This window comes from Heloderma suspectum, chromosome 12 (genome assembly GCF_057233095.1).
Source record: "Heloderma suspectum isolate Gila_16-S chromosome 12, 16-S_ref, whole genome shotgun sequence".
Lineage (NCBI taxonomy): Eukaryota > Metazoa > Chordata > Lepidosauria > Squamata > Helodermatidae > Heloderma > Heloderma suspectum.
In genome coordinates, this window is record NC_139469.1 from 33,162,249 (window position 1) to 33,179,120 (window position 16,872).

Sequence of the window (16,872 nt, forward strand, 5' to 3'; positions counted from 1 at the left end):
TTCTGGCTGAACATCAGGAAAAACGTCCTGACTGTAAGAGCAATACGACAATGGAACCAATTACCTGGGGAGGTGGTGGGCTCTCCCACACTGGAGGCCTTCAAGACGAGGCTGGACAGCCATTTGTCAGGGATGCTCTGACTTGGATTCCTGCATTGAGCAGGGGGTTGGACTCGATGGCCTTGTCGGCCCCTTCCAACCCTACTATTCTATGATTCTATGATTCTATGACTGGAGAGCTGGGCAGAAAACAACAGAATGACATTTAATAGGGATAAATGCCAAGTTCTGCACCTAGGAAAAAGAAACCAAATGCACAGTTACAAGATGAGGGATATGTGGCTCAACAACACTACAAGCGAGAAGGATCTTGGAATTGTTGTCGATCACAAGCTGAATATGAGCCAACAATGTCATGTGGCTGCAGAAAAGGCAAATGTTATTTTGGGCTGCATTAATAGAAGCATAGCTTCCAAATCCCGGGAAGTACTAGTTCCCCTCTACTCAGCACTGGTTAGGCCTCATCTGGAGTACTGTGCCCAGTTCTGGGCACGACATTTTAAGAAGAATGCAGACAAACTGGAGAGGGTTCAGAGGAGGGTAACAAAGATGATCAGGGGACTGGAAACAAAGCCCTATGAAGAGAGACGGAAAGAACTGGGCACGTTTAGCCTTGAGAAGAGAAGACTGAGGGGAGATAGGATAGTGCTCTTCAAGTCCTTGAAAGGTTGTCACAGAGAGGAAGGACAGATCTCTTCTTGATCATCCCAAAGTGCAGGACACGGAATCATGGGCTCAAGTGACAGGAAGCCAGATTCCGGCTGAACATCAGGAAAAACTTCCTAACTGTTACAGCAATACGACAATGGAACCAATGACCTAGGGAGGTGGGGGGCTCTCCCACACTGGGGGCATTCAAGACGAGGCTGGACAGCCATTTGTCAGGGATGGTTTGACTTGGATTCCTGCACTGAGCAGGGGGTTGGACTCGATGGCCTTGTAGGCCCCTTCCAACCCTACTATTCTATGATTCTATCTGGCAGTACTAGGTGAATAGTTCTAGACAATAGCAGAAAACTGAGCTAAACTTCAAGTTGTTAATAGCAGCAAGGCATCTAATAACTCAATGAAGGGGGTGGGGAGAGATGCCTTTCCAATTAATCCCTAATTTCTACTTTTGAAGGATATCCCCATCCACCTTCTTCCCCCTCCTCCCCACCCACTCCCCACAAATAAAACCTTACTGTCAAAATGTTGTCATGGGTTCTGGAGATAGTCGGGTGCACCAGGAACCAAAGGACTTGAATGAGATGTCTAGCATGGTTTTTGGTAGCATCTCCTTTTTATACCGAGGTATCAAACCACAGGGAGTGAATGCAGTAAAGCCACACAGGTGACTCCTTTGATTTGGCTGCAAGGAACAAAAGAAAAGGCCCCACCCTTCCTCCCAAGGCCTCTGCAGGTGCTCAGAATCACTGTGCCCCTTGGGCACATCACGTGCGCCTTCAGCAGGGCGGGTTGACCACAGCAGGGGAAATGCTCGAGTGAAATCAGAGCTGGCGTGGTGAAGAAGACGGAAGTCACTGGTTCAAGCCGTCTCTCTGCCATGACTCACTAGGTGGCCTAAGACAAGCTGCTCTCCGCCGCAACCCCTCTCTGCAATTTGGAGGGAAAAAATACTGCCTTGCTTTATAGGGTTGTTGTAAGGATGAGAAGAAGATACCTGAAGTGCTTTGAAAACTTGAAAGCTATATACAGATGCAGTGTTATTACAGGATTATATGTCTCCTTTCCCTGAAACAGCCTGTCAGTAGATCAATCAACTAAACTTTCAGCTGATCAATCAACAGTTCCTGAACCTGATAGGTAAAAGCAAATTTCAATCAGTGGGGCTACACCAGATTGTTAAGGACAATCTGGTATAGGTTATGAGGTTATTTTGCTTCTGGCATGTTATTCTAGGAGGAGATCAAAGAAAATATTAAAGACAAAAATGCCTTTTTGACATATTAATGGAAATGAACAAGAACTTACAAGTTAATAAACAAAAAGATGCTATTCCTGATAGGAGGAATAGCATCTTTTCTTTATTAAATCTGCTCCACATCTTCTTCAGTACCTCAAAAATGCACCTGCATTGAGGCTCTTATAATATGCAAACACCATCTGATGGCTTAGTCAAAATTCTCAGTTGGAACATTTTAAACATCCCTTTAAAACCCTGCAAAGTATTGGACTGTTGTGGCTCTCTCTCTCTCTAGGTCAAAACAGACATTATTTTAAATCTATATCTAGCACTCCATCTTTCCCCCCATTTTCCCCTGGAGTAGGTGCAGCAGCCCTGACCCACATCTTAAATGCCTCCCTACACCTCACACTAGGGTCCCGCTTGAGATCGGGGGCACTCCACCTAGTCTAGAGTACAAATTTAAAAAGAACATGTAGCTACTAGATACAGATTTAAAGTAATATCTATTTAGGTCTCTGACGCTTTCTCAAGTTCTTCAATAGTAGTGCCACCGCTGAAAAAACCCTCTACTGTGTGGGCATCAATCTAATCTCTGTCAAAGAAGACTTAATGAGAAGAAAGGGCCCCCTGACATTTTATAGCTTCAAAGCGCCTGTGTGGCGCTTCAAATTTTATAGCTTCAAAGCGCCATACTAGAATGAGGCTAGGATTGGGAGACCCCTCCAGTTCAAATCCCCACCCAGCCATGAAGCTCACTGGGTGACCATGGGCCAATTTCTCTCTCTCTCTCTCTCTCTCTCTCTCTCTCTCTCTCTCTCTCTCAGTCTAGCCTCCCTCACAGAGTTGTTGTGAGTATAGCATGGGAGGGAAGAACAATGGATGCTAACCTGAGTTCCTTGGAGAAAGGGAACAGGAAGGGGAATAAAATGCAATGAACAAATAACAATCAAATTCAACACCAGTATGAGCGCCGAAGAATTGATGCTTTCGAACTGTGGTGCTGGAGAAGACTCTTACGAGTGCCCTGGACTGCAAGGAGGTCCAATCAGTCCATCCTAAAGGAAATCAACCCTGAGTGCTCATTGGAAGGACAGATACTGAAGCTGAAGCTCCAATATTTTGGCCACCTAATGCGAAGAGAAAACTCCCTGGAAAAGACCCTGATGCTGGGAAAGATGGAAGGCAAAAGGAGAAGGGGACGGCAGAGGATGAGATGGCTAGATAGCATCACCGATGCAATGAATATGGACTTGAGCACTCTCCGGGAGAGAGCGCAGGACAGGAAGGCCTGGCGTGCTGTGGTCCGTGGGGTCACGAAGAGTCGGACATGACTGAACGACTGAACAACAACAACATTGTAACTGTCACTACTGCTACCACTAATTCACTACTACTATCATAAAATCTTTATTTGATACCACACGTATGCTAAGCGCTGTGGAGAACACAAAAATTATGCCACCTTATCTGGAGTGAGAACACTTCATGTCCTGCCCCACCTCCCTCTTGCTTAGGAAGGGGAGAGATACAAATCTCTACTGTCCACACTTCCCAGACAATCAGGGGATCACAGGCCATATGTATACCAGATGTCAGCTTTCTAGCTAATCTGGGAGTACCTGAACTGTTTTTGGATACCACTTGTGTCCCACAACAAATACTACACTTGCCAAAAGGCCGAGAAGTGATGACATTGGAAAGCAATTTCCACGAGTGTGGGAATGGGCATTGGGCACATAGGATAGGAAACTCTATGGCAAAGTTTATGCTTTGTGGGCAGAAAGTTGCAGGTTCCTTACCTGGCAGGACTCCTGTCTGAAACCCTGCTAGGTGGGGGCCAGTGTAGCCATTTGGATTCTTTGCCTCAGGTGCTAAAACACCTTAGCTAACCTTCGGTGTCCCCTTCCCTCCTGGGGCTAACCTGGCAAAGCATCCTGGGACGTACCTCTTGGATTTCAGTAAGCAGCAGTGTGGGCCATCAAAACCTCTTGGACCAGTGGCTGGCCTTACTTCGGCCTTTGGTCCCACAAGCCCTTTGGGGAGAGATGGCATCACTTTCATTGTCTAAAAAACAGGCGGAAAACGCACATATAAATAACCCATTACATTACAGCAGATGAGCTGTATCAATTGCATACTCACCTGTCGGACCAATAATATACACCACCTTGATTGTATCCAATGGCATCATTCTGCTAGCACAGAACTTTTACTGCTTGTGGAAACCCCATTTTCATTGCACAAGTGTCGAGTCCAATACTTGGATTCTGCTTGTGCTAGCCGTTGCATGAGCCATTGTGCAATGGCTTTCTCAACTCATGATGAGTTCATTATGCTAAAGGCACAATCCTATCTGGATAGATGGCTGCCTCCGAACTTGGAGGCGACCGCCTAGCCAATGCAGGGCAGGAGAAGCACTGAAGGGATAATTCCTTCTGCACTTCTCCTGCCCTGCATTTTCGGCTAGACAATCAATTGTGGCTGTCTAGCCATGGGAGGACAAAGCGGGGAAGGAGGCTGCTGTACGACACAGGCAGTTACGCCCCCCAGACACACCCCTTTCCGGCCCTCTGTGCTCCTCTTGCGAGCGCAGAGGACGAGGCTGTTCCACGCTGCCTCAGAGGCAGTGCAGAAGTGGGGGAGGTCGGTTCTCTGGGAACTGACCTCGGAGTGTGGGCTCCAAGGCAGGTTCCCGGAAAACAAGATATCCTATGGCTGTCTAGCCGCTGTCTAGCGGCCATAGGATTGCTCCCTCCGTGTTGCTTGCGCTGGCTGTGTTAGTTGTTCCGCTAGCATTTGGGCAACTGCTGGTACAACATGTAACTGCCAGCAGAATGATGCCACTTTGAGTACTTTTCCCACTAGCGTTACGTTTGAGACAACTCCCTTTTTCCAAAAACACCCAACAGCCCATAATTCTAGGACACTTCCACCAAATGTGGAGACAACCAGCAATGGGATATGAATATCTTCAACATTTATCATACCCATTCCTATGAAATGTATTTGGTTGAGCAGGGTTTGTGTACCAAGAAAGGAACGTTACATAGTGCTTTAAACAATGTTTATACATGGAGACAATGCAGGACTATTTGTAAATACGGTATGCCAAATATTTTTGGAAATTGATGTCTTCAATGTGTCTTTTAGCCATAAAATCATTCCCCACATCACTATTATGTGATGCAAGTACAGCTCCTAGCACATCTCTAACATTACCAACATTAGTTAGTACCCATGACAGAAAGAGTACCCCCCATGTGCTGGAAACAAGGGGCCGATCTACATTGCACCTGCCATTGCAAAGAATTCAGTGTCCTGTTGGGTTAAACAGTCTCGCATTAAAACGTGATTATTCACACACAGCCATTTTCCCCGTTGAGGTGCTTCATCAAATGTGCGAGCTCAGTTCACACTCAAGTACTGTGCTGTTTTCTTGCTCTTAAAGATGGCGGCTCTCATTGGAGGATCAGAAACTCTTCCTGTTTCTGCTGATTCCACGCCCACCACGCAGCAGTGGCACGGGAGAGGCGTGTCTTTTTCTGCATGTTTTCCTGGCCTTGGGGAAAATGACCAGCTTGTCCCTTGCCACCACCGCTGTAGCAGGTGGGGGTGGAGGGAAGAAGGAGGCACATATCCTCTTCTCCACCCCCACCTGCTGGAGGCCAGGGCGAGCGGCTGGGGGGTGTCTGCCAGTGCTCTTTTCCCCATGCTAGCCCTTGACAGCCAGTGCGAGGAAGAGAGGCAGTGTCGGTGGCACCCAGCATTTGTGTTTGGGGGGGGGGGGCTGCTGGCATCTTCGAAGATTCGAAGCTTCACATCGGCCTAGTCAGTAGTTGGATGGGCAACTGCCTGGGAATCAGGCTTCCTTCATTGAGCAGGGGGTTGTTCTATCCCTTCAAATGAGACTAAGTTTTACCCCATTCTATCCCCCGCTTCGGCTTAAAAAAAAAAAAATTAAGGTGTTATCTTCAAAGAATCATGGCTTCTCCGTGATGTTTTTTTTTTTTTTTCTAATTCAGGCATGATCTTTGAAGATTCGAAGATTCGAAGAATACAAACACTGCCGTATATGGACAGGCAGGGGAGGGGACTACAGATATGGTAGCAAAGGCGGAAAATCAGAGCACATTAAGGGGAAATACCGGGATATCAGGGTATTGAAAGCGGGAGCACGGAAGCAGGAAATTCTGGTTCCAATTCAAGGCAGGTACTGCATAGTGTGAAAGACAGGGGGTGACACCTCATTGGAAGCGAAAAAACCCATAAATGTAGATCAGACCAAGGACCAAGAATCTATTGCCCTTAAGGAGAAGCATTTCTTAGGGCACAATCCTATGCCTGTTTAGACAGAAAAATGTCCTACAACTCCCAGCATGCCCCAGCCAGCCATGTTGGCTGGGGCATGCTGGGAGTTGTAGGTCTTTTTTTCTGTCTAAACAGGCATAGGATTGCGCCCTTAAATGTGCCCAGCACCTTCAGGATTCGAGCTGCTAGGGTCAGATTTTTTAAAAGTATGGCTGCTTCCCTGTTGGTGTTGACAAATCTAAAGTGCTTTGGAGCTTTTCTTAATCCTCTCAAGAGCTCACCTCCTCGTTATACAACTGCCCTGTATCCGGTAAAGGGCAGAAGCTACTGCATATTTCAAAGCTGAGTAACCACATCAGTGTTCCTGTGCTGCTGCTTAAAATATAGACTTCAATCAAGAAAACAAATAAACACCAGTTAACTTAGGGAGGGAATCAGAAACTGAGAAGATCTTATTGAACTGACAATCATCTGCTGAATCTCCGTGTGCATGCACGCATGCAAGAAGGTTTTAGAGTTTAGCTGCACATGGCACTCAACCCATGGAGAGGTCTTTCTTGAAGATTCTGAAGTGGCTGATGTTTCTTAGGAGTTGGGAGGGAAGGAGCAGGGAAAACTAGCTGCTAAGCAGAGTAATACACAGAGATAAACAGCATCAGAGTATTTGCATCTGCTGTTCCATGGAAACCATGCTCAAAGTGACCCACAACATCGGAAGACTGTACATAATAAAGTATAGCATTTCAAGATGATTCACTAAGGACAAGACAACAACATTTAAGTAATCAAGGAGGGAGGCAGGGGGAGAGCGGCTCCTGCTTCTGGGTGTGTTCGTCTGTGATCCCATCCAGCTTTCTTCTGCCTGTCTCTGGGGATCCTTCCAAATTCTCAGCAGTCAAAGCCTGACTTCTGTGTTGCGAACTGAGTGACACATGTAACGTGGCTCTAAGATGTATCATGCAATGGAATGGTGAAGGAATGGGGTCACGTGCGTGGTCTGCTCAAGACCAGTTCTTGGGAAGATGAGGTGATAAACCTGTTCCACTTCCAGAGGGTGTAGACAAAATGGGTTCAGTGGAGGGCAACGAAGATGGTTAGGGAGATGGAAAATAAGTCCTCTGAGGAAAGGTTGAAGCAACTGAGTATGTTTCGCCTGGAGAAGAGAAGATTGGGGTGGGGGTGGAGGGATAACAATTTGGTTTGCATAGCAGCAAACTCATTCCCTAAGTGTGGGACCTTCTGAAGCCACAACAGCATCGTCCACACAGAAAAGGGACGTATCAGCAGGCTTGTGGTACCCCAAACTTTGCAGAAATACACACACACCCCACTATAGGGTAAAAGACCCACAAGAACAACATGATTAGGACTGAGCCTGTTCAGTGGGCACAGAATACTGATGCATTGTGGGGGGGGGGACTGGGAGGGGGACAGAATGGAGTACCATAGCTGGCTGGCTGGAGTCCTGAACAGCAGCCCTCCACGCTGCAACATTTTGTTGCTGTTTCCACTTGTTCCTTCAAATTTGCTGAGCACTAACATGCAATAAGCCCAAAGGGGCCCAGGAGGATTTCTCAAATTGCCAAATGTGCCCAGGAGCACCAAAGGTTGCCTAAGGGCTTCCTCACACAGAGCTTTTATCCTGCTATTGAGATGGCTCTCTCACGGAAGTGTGCAGGCGTGGACCTCCAGGGCCTCTCCCGCCATTTCCCACAGCCTATCCCATGTTTTCCCCAAACACAAAAGATGTGGAATTTTTTCCAGCCCAGGGAACAGGAGCCCCACGACCTCCCCATGAAATTCTCCAATAGCGTGAAGAAACCGCTGTGTCTGGGTGGCTGTGGGCATTTGTTTTTGGTTGTTGGGGGCACAGTCAGGATGAGGAAGGCATTGAGGATGGGCTGCAGGGCATGTTGCACCCAGGAGATCCTGAACGAGGATCCTCTTGGCAAGGAGGGAAGAACAGGTGGGAGGGTACCTTGAACAGAAGGAGACCGAGTAGATTTGACAGACACGAGAGCTAGTATCACCCGCCAACTGCGCTCTCTCCATGCCTGCCATGTAAAAGCTTGAGCACATTTCTCGACTGGAGGGAGAAGAGGGTAAAATGCCTCCCTGCAATGAAGGGAGACAGATGTGATCCCCCTCCCCACCAAGCTCAGAAGCAACATCCTCTGTTGATTCAGAACACCCTGTTAAGTTCAATGGGGCTTGCTCCCAAGTAAGTGTGCCGAGAGTTGCAGACTTACAGCACAATCTTATGTCTACTCAGAAGTAAGTCCCACTGACTTCAATGGGGCTTACTCCCAAGTAAATGGGCCTAAGGTTGCAGACTTACAGCACAATCTTATGTCTACTCAGAAGTAAGTCATAGCTTTTCTGAGGGCTGTGAGGAAACAGTACAGCACAAGTTAAGAGATGAAAACAGGACTCCCCCACCCTTCCTTTGCACACATGCCGGGGAGGGAGGGAGGGAGGCGCTCCTTTGATTCAAACCATGGGCTCCTGCACACGGAGCTTTTATCCTGCAGTTGAGATGGCTCCTTCACGGACGTTTGCAGGCTCTTTATATGACGCCGTGATCCTCCAAGGCGTCTCCTGCACTACATGCCCTTTGTTCCCTTTTTAATTAGATCGCAGATCATGAGCTGTCCATTTACCCCGTTGTGGTGGGCTTCAGTTTTTTCCATGAAAAGACTTAAAGCGGCAAGAAGAGGAGCGAGATCCCCCTTCGGCTTTCTTCCGCCTGTCTTCAGAGTTCTGACTGAAGCCTGGAGTGGATTCACCGCCCCACTGACATCGGAGCAACGAGCCTCCACTGGGCTGTTGTATGCAAAAGACCCCAGGTTCAATAGCCGATATCTCTAAACAGGCCCGGGAAGACGCCCGCTTGAGATCCTGGAGAGCCACTGCCTGTCAGTATCAACAGTACTGGGCTGGAAGGGCCAATGGTCTGACCCGGTATGAAGCAGCTTCCGCGGCTCCGAGCTTGGCCCTTTGGGAAGCTGGATTCTGAACTGAAACCACATCCTGCATGTGCAGAGTTGCCTTGGTGTGCTCCACTGCATGCCCTTTGTTGTCACCTGAAACCAGGCCTGCGCCCCCACGCTGGCTGCCATCTCCCTTTGACTTCAAACACAGAACCTGTCAGTCAGCAATTGTCACCATTAAATCCCATATAGACTTAGAGCATGGCCTGTTGAGTAAACATTTTTCTAACCACCCTTTCTGTTTGACAGTGCTGGCATACCGTGCAGCTGCTTCCTAATCCTGGTTCCTAAGCCGTTCTAAAGATGTCAAAGGTCATAGCTCTGGGCCCAATCTACATGGCTGGTTTGGTGCGGAGTGAGAGCACATCAGGGATGTTCACGACAGCTGACAGTGTCGCCAGTCCACAGCCACCCCACAGCTTCCCTCTGGAAAGGCACATTTTTGGAAAGTCCTTTTGGTGCGTCTTTTCCCCTTGAATGTGGATCTTGCACAGTTCCAGTGCAGTGTACCCAGACCTCCTGCATTAAATCCTGGGCATGCCTCTGTGACCTGGCAGTGACCTGGTCAAGGGGTGGGGCTGCCCCCTTTCCCCTGCCTCCATTCCCTCTTTTTCCCGATCCGCAGTAGGGCTGCTTTCCCATTCACAATATCTAGCCTCTTTTTCCCATTCACAGTATCGAAGTACTGAAACAATAGCACAGTAGCTGCTTTACCCATTCACAGTATGTAGTCTGTAGTTCCCATTCATAATAGCACAGTTGCGCTTTTTCAAGCATTCACATTAGCGCAATAGCTGCTTTACCCATTCACAGTATGTAGCCTGTTTTTCCCATTCATAATAGCACAGTAGTGCTGTTTCAAGCATTCACAATATCCCAATGATGGATGAGAGGGCAGACTTGTGGTATAAACTACAGGAGCTTAATTCAGCGCTTCTCTTAAATTTCCCTGAGCAGGGGAGTGTGGATAGGGGCAGGGAACAAGCCTCTCTCATTCACCGAGCAGCACCTACAGGGTTGATGATGTTCAGTTCTACTCCCTGGACTCTGCCCACCCAACCCGAAGTTTCAAGTTCTGTGTGACCTGGGAAAGTGCATTTTTAGGTAGTGTATACTCCGCTTTTCTTGCTTTGTGTGCCACTGATGGGCGAAAGTGATTTTATGAAAATCCAGGTATAACAAGAAAGCGTTTCTCATTCCGTTTCCATGTAGATTGGGCCCTGGTGGCAATGGTGGGGACACGCACGATAACACCAGTGCTAAATGGTGTTTCCCCCTTGGCAATCATTTGTGTTGTAGAAATGGGGAGTCAACCCACACTAGGAAAGAGCTTTTTGTGGCTCAAGTCAGATATCCCAAGCATGCCACTGGCCAGTCTGGCTTCTTGCAGACATGGGTAACATGCAGAGCCAGGGCCTGCAGGAGAGGCCACCACCACCACCGGGGAAGAGGCGCGCCTGCTGCTGCTGGGCCTGCGGCGGCGGCGGTAGCAGCAGCGGTGGCCGCCACCACCACCACCACCACCTGGCCTTCCCTGTGGACTCCGGCCTGGCATTATTTTTAAGGGGATTTTTAATTGTTTTGTGTGTGTGTGTTTTCCTTTTCTGGGGGATTTTGTTGTGGTTTTAGGGGTGGGTAGCCTGCCTGATAGGCGGGAGCGAGGGGGCATGTGTCCACCTGATGGAGGCAGTGGGGGGAGTGTTGGGGGCCAGAAGATACCGAGGCTGGGCGGCAGGCGCTGGCGGAGCGCTACGGGCAGGCCATGCCAGGTAAGGGGAACAAGGGAGAGATGTGTAGTATCTGTCCCCTGCTCCGGGCCTGTCCAGAGCCAAAGGATGGCTGGGGGAGGTGTGACCCCATCTTCTGGCCTTCGTTTGCTGCTCTGCAATGTCAGGTCTGTTACCCAGAAAACCTCCCTCATCCATGACATGATCCTGGATATGGGTGCAGACCTGGCATGTATTACGGAGACCTGGCTGGCCGAGGCTGCTGCTCCAACCCTTGCAGCCATGTGTCCAGCTGGATTTTCGTATGCACAGCAGCCGAGGGCTGGGGATCGGGGAGGGGGAGTGGCTGTTATCTACCGAGAGTCCTTGGTCTTCACCAGACCCCCTCTCCGGGAGACCAAGGTTGCTGAGTGCATGTACTGGAGGTTGGGCCCGAAGGGCAGTCTGGGGATTCTGCTCGTGTACCGTCCACCCCGCTGCACGACTGACTCCCTGGCCGAGGTGCTTGAGGTGGTCTCTGATGTGCGTGTACAGTCCCCTAACTTATTGGTGTTGGGGGCCTTCAACGTACATTCGGAGGCCATCCTCACAGGAGCACCTCAGGACTTCATGGAGACCATGGCCTCGTGGGAGCTGCACCATATTCTAACTGGGCCCACCCATGTAGCCAGTCATGCACTAGACCTTGTGTTTGTTTCTGGAGAAGTGGGGAGTGATCTGGAAGTCGGGGGTATATCCACCACCCCCTTGTCATGGTCAGATCACTATCTGGTGACGTTGGACTTCTCGGTTCCACAACCCCTCCGCAGGGGTGGAGGACCCATTAAAATGGTCCGCCCCAGGCGTCTTATGGATCCAAATGGATTCCTGAACGCGCTTGGGGATTCTCTGGGGCATGCCAACGGCCACTCGGTCGAGACCCTGGTGGGTGGCTGGAATGCCGCAATCACTGGGGCATTAGATCGGGTGGCTCCGAAACGCCCTCTCCCCCTGAACAGGGCTTGGACTGCACCATGGTTCAATCCGCGGTTACGAGCTCTGAAACAGGAGGTGAGACGGCTAGAGCGCCAGTGGCGGAAGTCTCGCTCCAAAGACGATCAGACACGGGCTAGAGCTATATCTTCAGCCTATCACGTGGCGGTGAAGGCAGCAAAAAAGGAATATTATGCTGCCTCCATCGCGTCTGCAGAGTGCTGTCCCAGGAGGCTGTTCCAAGTGGTCCGGAGCCTGGTCGGTCCTGTGGCTCCGGAACCACTGGAGCATTCTAAGGCCTCCTGTGAGGCCTTGGCAAGGCACTTTGCAGATAAAATTGATCAGATTAGGTGTGTTACTCTGCACGCTGTGGATACAGTTAGTGAGCAAGAGGCGGCCTGTGGCAAACCGGTTTTGTGGGATCGGTTCCAGCTTCTTCCTCCTGATGAAGTGGACAAGGTGCTTTCATTGGTACGGCCGACCACCTGCTTACTTGATCCTTGCCCATCTTGGCTCATTATGAGCTGCAGAGAGGGACTGGGTGAGGGGATCAGGGCGGTGGTGAACTTGAGGAGGGAGTGATGCCATCAGCCCTCAAGGAGGCAGTGATAAGACCGCTCTTAAAGAAGCCCTCCTTGGATCCTCAAGTTTTGAACAACTTTCGCCCAGTCTCAAATCTGCCATTTTGGGGCAAGGTGATTGAGCGGGTGGTGGCGGTGCAGTTAAAGGCACACTTGGAAGAAACTGATTATCTAGACCCATTTCAGTCGGGCTTCAGGCCTGGGCATGGGACAGAAACGGCCTTGGTCACCTTGGTAGATGATACGAGGAGGGCTCTGGATAGGGGTGAATGCTCCTTCCTTGTTCTCCTCGACCTCTCAGCGGCTTTCGATACCGTTGACCACGGTATCCTCCTGGACCGCCTGGAGGGGTTGGGCATTGGGGACACCGTATTGCGGTGGTTCCGGTCCTTCCTCTCCGGCAGGTACCAGAGGGTAGCACTGGGAGAGGAGGTTTCAGACCCGTGGCCACCTCTCCCCGATGCTATTTAACATCTATGTGAAGCCGCTGGGGGCTATCATCAGGAGGTTTGGGGTGCAGTGTCATCAATATGCGGATGACACGCAGCTCTACCTCTCCTTTAAATCTTCACCAAGGTTGGCCATAGAATCCCTGTCCAAATGTCTGGAGACGGTGAGTGGCTGGATGGGGAGGAATAGGCTGAAGCTGAACCCTGACAAGACCGAGGTACTTTTGGTGGGAGACAAGAGGAGGCTGGGGGATGTTGACCTGGTGTTGAATGGGGTACGGCTACCCTTGAAAGACCAGGTCCGCAGCCTGGGGGTCATTTTGGACTCCCAGCTGTCCATGGAGGCTCAGGTGTCAGCTGTGAGCCGGACAGTGCTGTATCAACTCCATCTGATACGGCGGCTGCGCCCCTTCCTTCCCGACCATCTGCTCCCATCGGTAGTACATGCCCTGGTCTCCCCTCGTTTAGACTACTGTAATGCGCTCTACGTGGGGTTACCCTTGAAGACAGTTCGGAAACTGCAGCTGGTACAGAACGCGGCGGCTTGCCTGATTAAAGGCAGCCGCTGGCGAGATCACATCACTCCAGTGCTGAAGGAGTTGCACTGGTTACCAGTTGTTTTCCGGGCCAAATTCAAGGTGTTGGTTTTGACCTTTAAAACCCTATATGGTTCCGGCCCAGCCTATCTTAAGGAGCGCCTCCAGCAGCACCAGACAGGCCGCTTAACAAGATCAGCCTCGGATGGCCTTCTCTCTGTCCCATCAGCCAGGACAGCTAGACTGGTGGGGACGAGGGAGAGGGCCTTTTCTGTGGTGGCCCCCACTCTATGGAACTCCCTCCCTAGGGAACTCCGTCATGCCCCCTCTTTAATGAGCTTCCGTCGTGCATTAAAAACGTTGTTGTTCAGGCAGGCATTTGGGGTGGGTTAGGGTATTTTAGAAAATGTTTTTATTGTAGAATTTTATTGTTTTAAACTGTTTTTATTGTATGTTGTACATCGCCCAGAGTGGCTGGGTGACCAGCCAGATGGGCGATTAATAAATTTAACAATGAATAAAATAAAAAATAAATATCTGGGGAGACTCCAGCTGGCTATATCAGTCAAAGCTCCCCAAGTTGAGGCAATGGTTTGTTGCATAACAGCATAAGAAGAGCTATGCTGGATCCGACCAAAGGCCCATATGTTCCCACACTGGCCAACCGGATGCCCATGGGAAGCCCACAAGGATAACCACATGCTCCACTCCTGTTCCCCAGCAACTGGTATTGAGAGGCATGCTGCCTCTGATACTGGAGGTAATATATAGCCATCAGGGCTAGTAGCCCTTCATAGCCTTCTCCTCCATGGATTTGTCTAGTCCCCTTTTAAAGTCATCCAAAGTGGTGGCCATCACAACATCTTGTGGTAGCGAATTCCATAGTTTAACTATGCACTGTGTGAAGAAGTCCGTCCTTTTGTCTGTCCTAAATTATACAGTTGACAACCAAGCCAGTGCCATCCAGGAAGTTACACCCTGGGGGTGTCTCCACAAGTGATTTATTTTGAGGTTGCTGCATTTGGAGGTTGTTCAGGGCACATGGTGTTGTGGCCATCTCACAGCCACTCTGGAGTTTTGCACCGAAAAATCAGTGCTTCTGAGACTACTTTTAGTCCAATTGTTTTCCTTAATTTGGCTTCTCTGCACTTCTGTTGTAATGTGCACCACCCTCCGCATTTACTCCGGTATGATAGCCCTGCCCAGGGGTGTGTCTTTCACCTCACTGAGCACAGTCAAGGGGTGTTTCTCCAATGTTTTCCATGCCTGTATTTCCCTGCTGTTTCCACCATTTCATGGCTGGCCGTCAGAGTTCTGCGCTACCTCATGGCAGTTACTTCACCTTGCCTACCACTAAACTCTGGTGACCATCTCCACAAAGGTCCAGGCAGTCCAATAGCAATCTCCCGCCACCACAACCATCTCACTATCTCACTATGTCACTATTGAGCATTTGTCCAGCAATACGTATACCCCGTATCTCACTATGTCACTATGCCACTATCGAGATAGGAGGTATAGGTATTGCTGGGCAAATGCGCCATAGTGACATAGCAAGATTCAAAACCCCTTTGTAGGTCTGGTTTATTTAACTTGTTCCTTTCAGGATGGGTGAGTTCTTCCATCTCACAATGCCACTATCACAGAATTGTTCTATATCTGCTCTATTTGTTTAACTCGCTCCTTTCAGGATGGGTGATTTCTTCCATCTCGCTATGCTACTATCGTGCATCAGCGCTATCACAGAATTGCGCAATTGATGCACGATAGTGGCATAGTGAGATGGAAGAAATCACCCTTCCTGAAAGGAGCAAGTTAAACAAATCACACCTACAAAGGGGTTTTGAATGTCACTATGTCACTATCACGCATTTGTCCAGCAATACCTATACCCCCTATCTCACTATGCCGCTATCGTGCATTAGTGCTATTGCATGATAGCACTATTGCACAGTAGCGACATAGCAAGATAGTGAGATAGGGGGTAGAGGTGTTGCTGGACAAATGCGCGATAGTGACAAAGTGAGATAGCAGTTTTGGAGGGGAAGAAATTAAAGAAATTGGTGGAATTGGGCATAGCTTGGGGAACCAGGTGTCTCGTCAGAATCAACTCCCCATTGTGGTCAATGAGGCTTGTTCCCTAAATATCCACGCTGTATGTCTTTACTGTTTGCTTTGTTGAAAGGAAGTAATTAATGTGGGGTGGGGGGGAGAGAAAGAGAATGACCATTGCACAGGAGGAGGATTTTATCAATTCACAAAGGATCTGCAGCTGTGTTTCTTTACTGTTTGCTTTGTTGGTGTAAGGAAGTAATTAATGCTAAGCTTCAATTCATCGCATCACGGGAGTATCAGGGAAGGAGGCAGGAGAGCATGGATGGGGGGCGGGAGCCTCTCCTATTGGTTGAGCGGCGGCCCTGCCAGTCTGATGACATTTACTCTAATCCCCCCACCTCAGCTGGCAGCATGTTCTGTGAAGCGACTTATACTGGCGTGGTGTACTCACTCACGGAGCCCTTGCACGGACCAAAGCTTACCAAAGCCAGTTCCTTGAAAAATCTGGGTAGTCCTCCATTCACTTCTCCTTCCGTTGCCATGGAGACACACACAAACACCCATGTCAACATCCAATATAAAATCAAAGCCAGGCTATGGGTTCAAACCCATTGTTAAACTAATAAATGAGCCAAAGAAGTTAGGCTCTCTCTGACTTGCAACCTGATGATACCCAGTTGAACTTTTCAGTATCCAGTGTCAGAAGATCACTCTTTTCAAGAGTGCCTCAAGAGAAGGAACCATTTTGCCCTTTGTGTCAGTGTTTGGAGACTGCTTGAATGGTTTTACTGGAATTAAGGAACTCTGGTTAATCTCTTGGTTCTATGGCATGTGCCACCTTTATGCTCACAACATTTTTATCCTCCTAACAACCCTGAGAGGTAGGTTAGGCTGAGAGTCTGTGATTGTCCCAAAGTCGCCCAGTGAGCCTCTCATCCTCACTCTCAAGAAAATCCAAACCAAATGCTCTTGGTTCTATGGCATGTGCCACCTTTATCCTTATAACACTTTATCTTTACAACATCCCTTTGAGGTTGAAAGTGTATGAGTCACTTTTGCCAGAGGGAGGGGGATTTGCTCTTTGTTTTAAACTGTTCTTCCAGCTCAAACATTCATTTTCAGGGTATGTAAAACCAACATATCCTTCTGGCACCTGTACATTTCAGGAAATTGGTGGAACCGTTTCGATTCTAGGAAGGTTAGAATGACTCATCACTTCTTATAAGGATAGAATGCTCATTTTACTGACCACCTTAACTATAGCCACCATGACAGTGGTGGCTAT

The 16,872-nt window shown here is 49.1% G+C and overlaps 1 protein-coding gene across 1 annotated transcript in view; it reads right to left on the reverse strand.

Annotated features, from left to right (window-relative positions):
- LOC146336779 (uncharacterized) overlaps window positions 1–6,633 on the reverse strand; it is an 84,425-nt gene extending 77,792 nt beyond the window's left edge. The window contains exons 1-2 of the mRNA XM_084817882.1: window positions 6,559–6,633; window positions 3,860–4,033 (exon numbers count right to left, since the gene is read on the reverse strand). Of these exons, the coding sequence (XP_084674008.1) occupies window positions 3,860–4,033; window positions 6,559–6,633 (249 nt within the window). The remainder of the gene's footprint in view (window positions 1–3,859; window positions 4,034–6,558) is intronic.
- Between the last annotated feature and the right edge of the window lie 10,239 nt (window positions 6,634–16,872).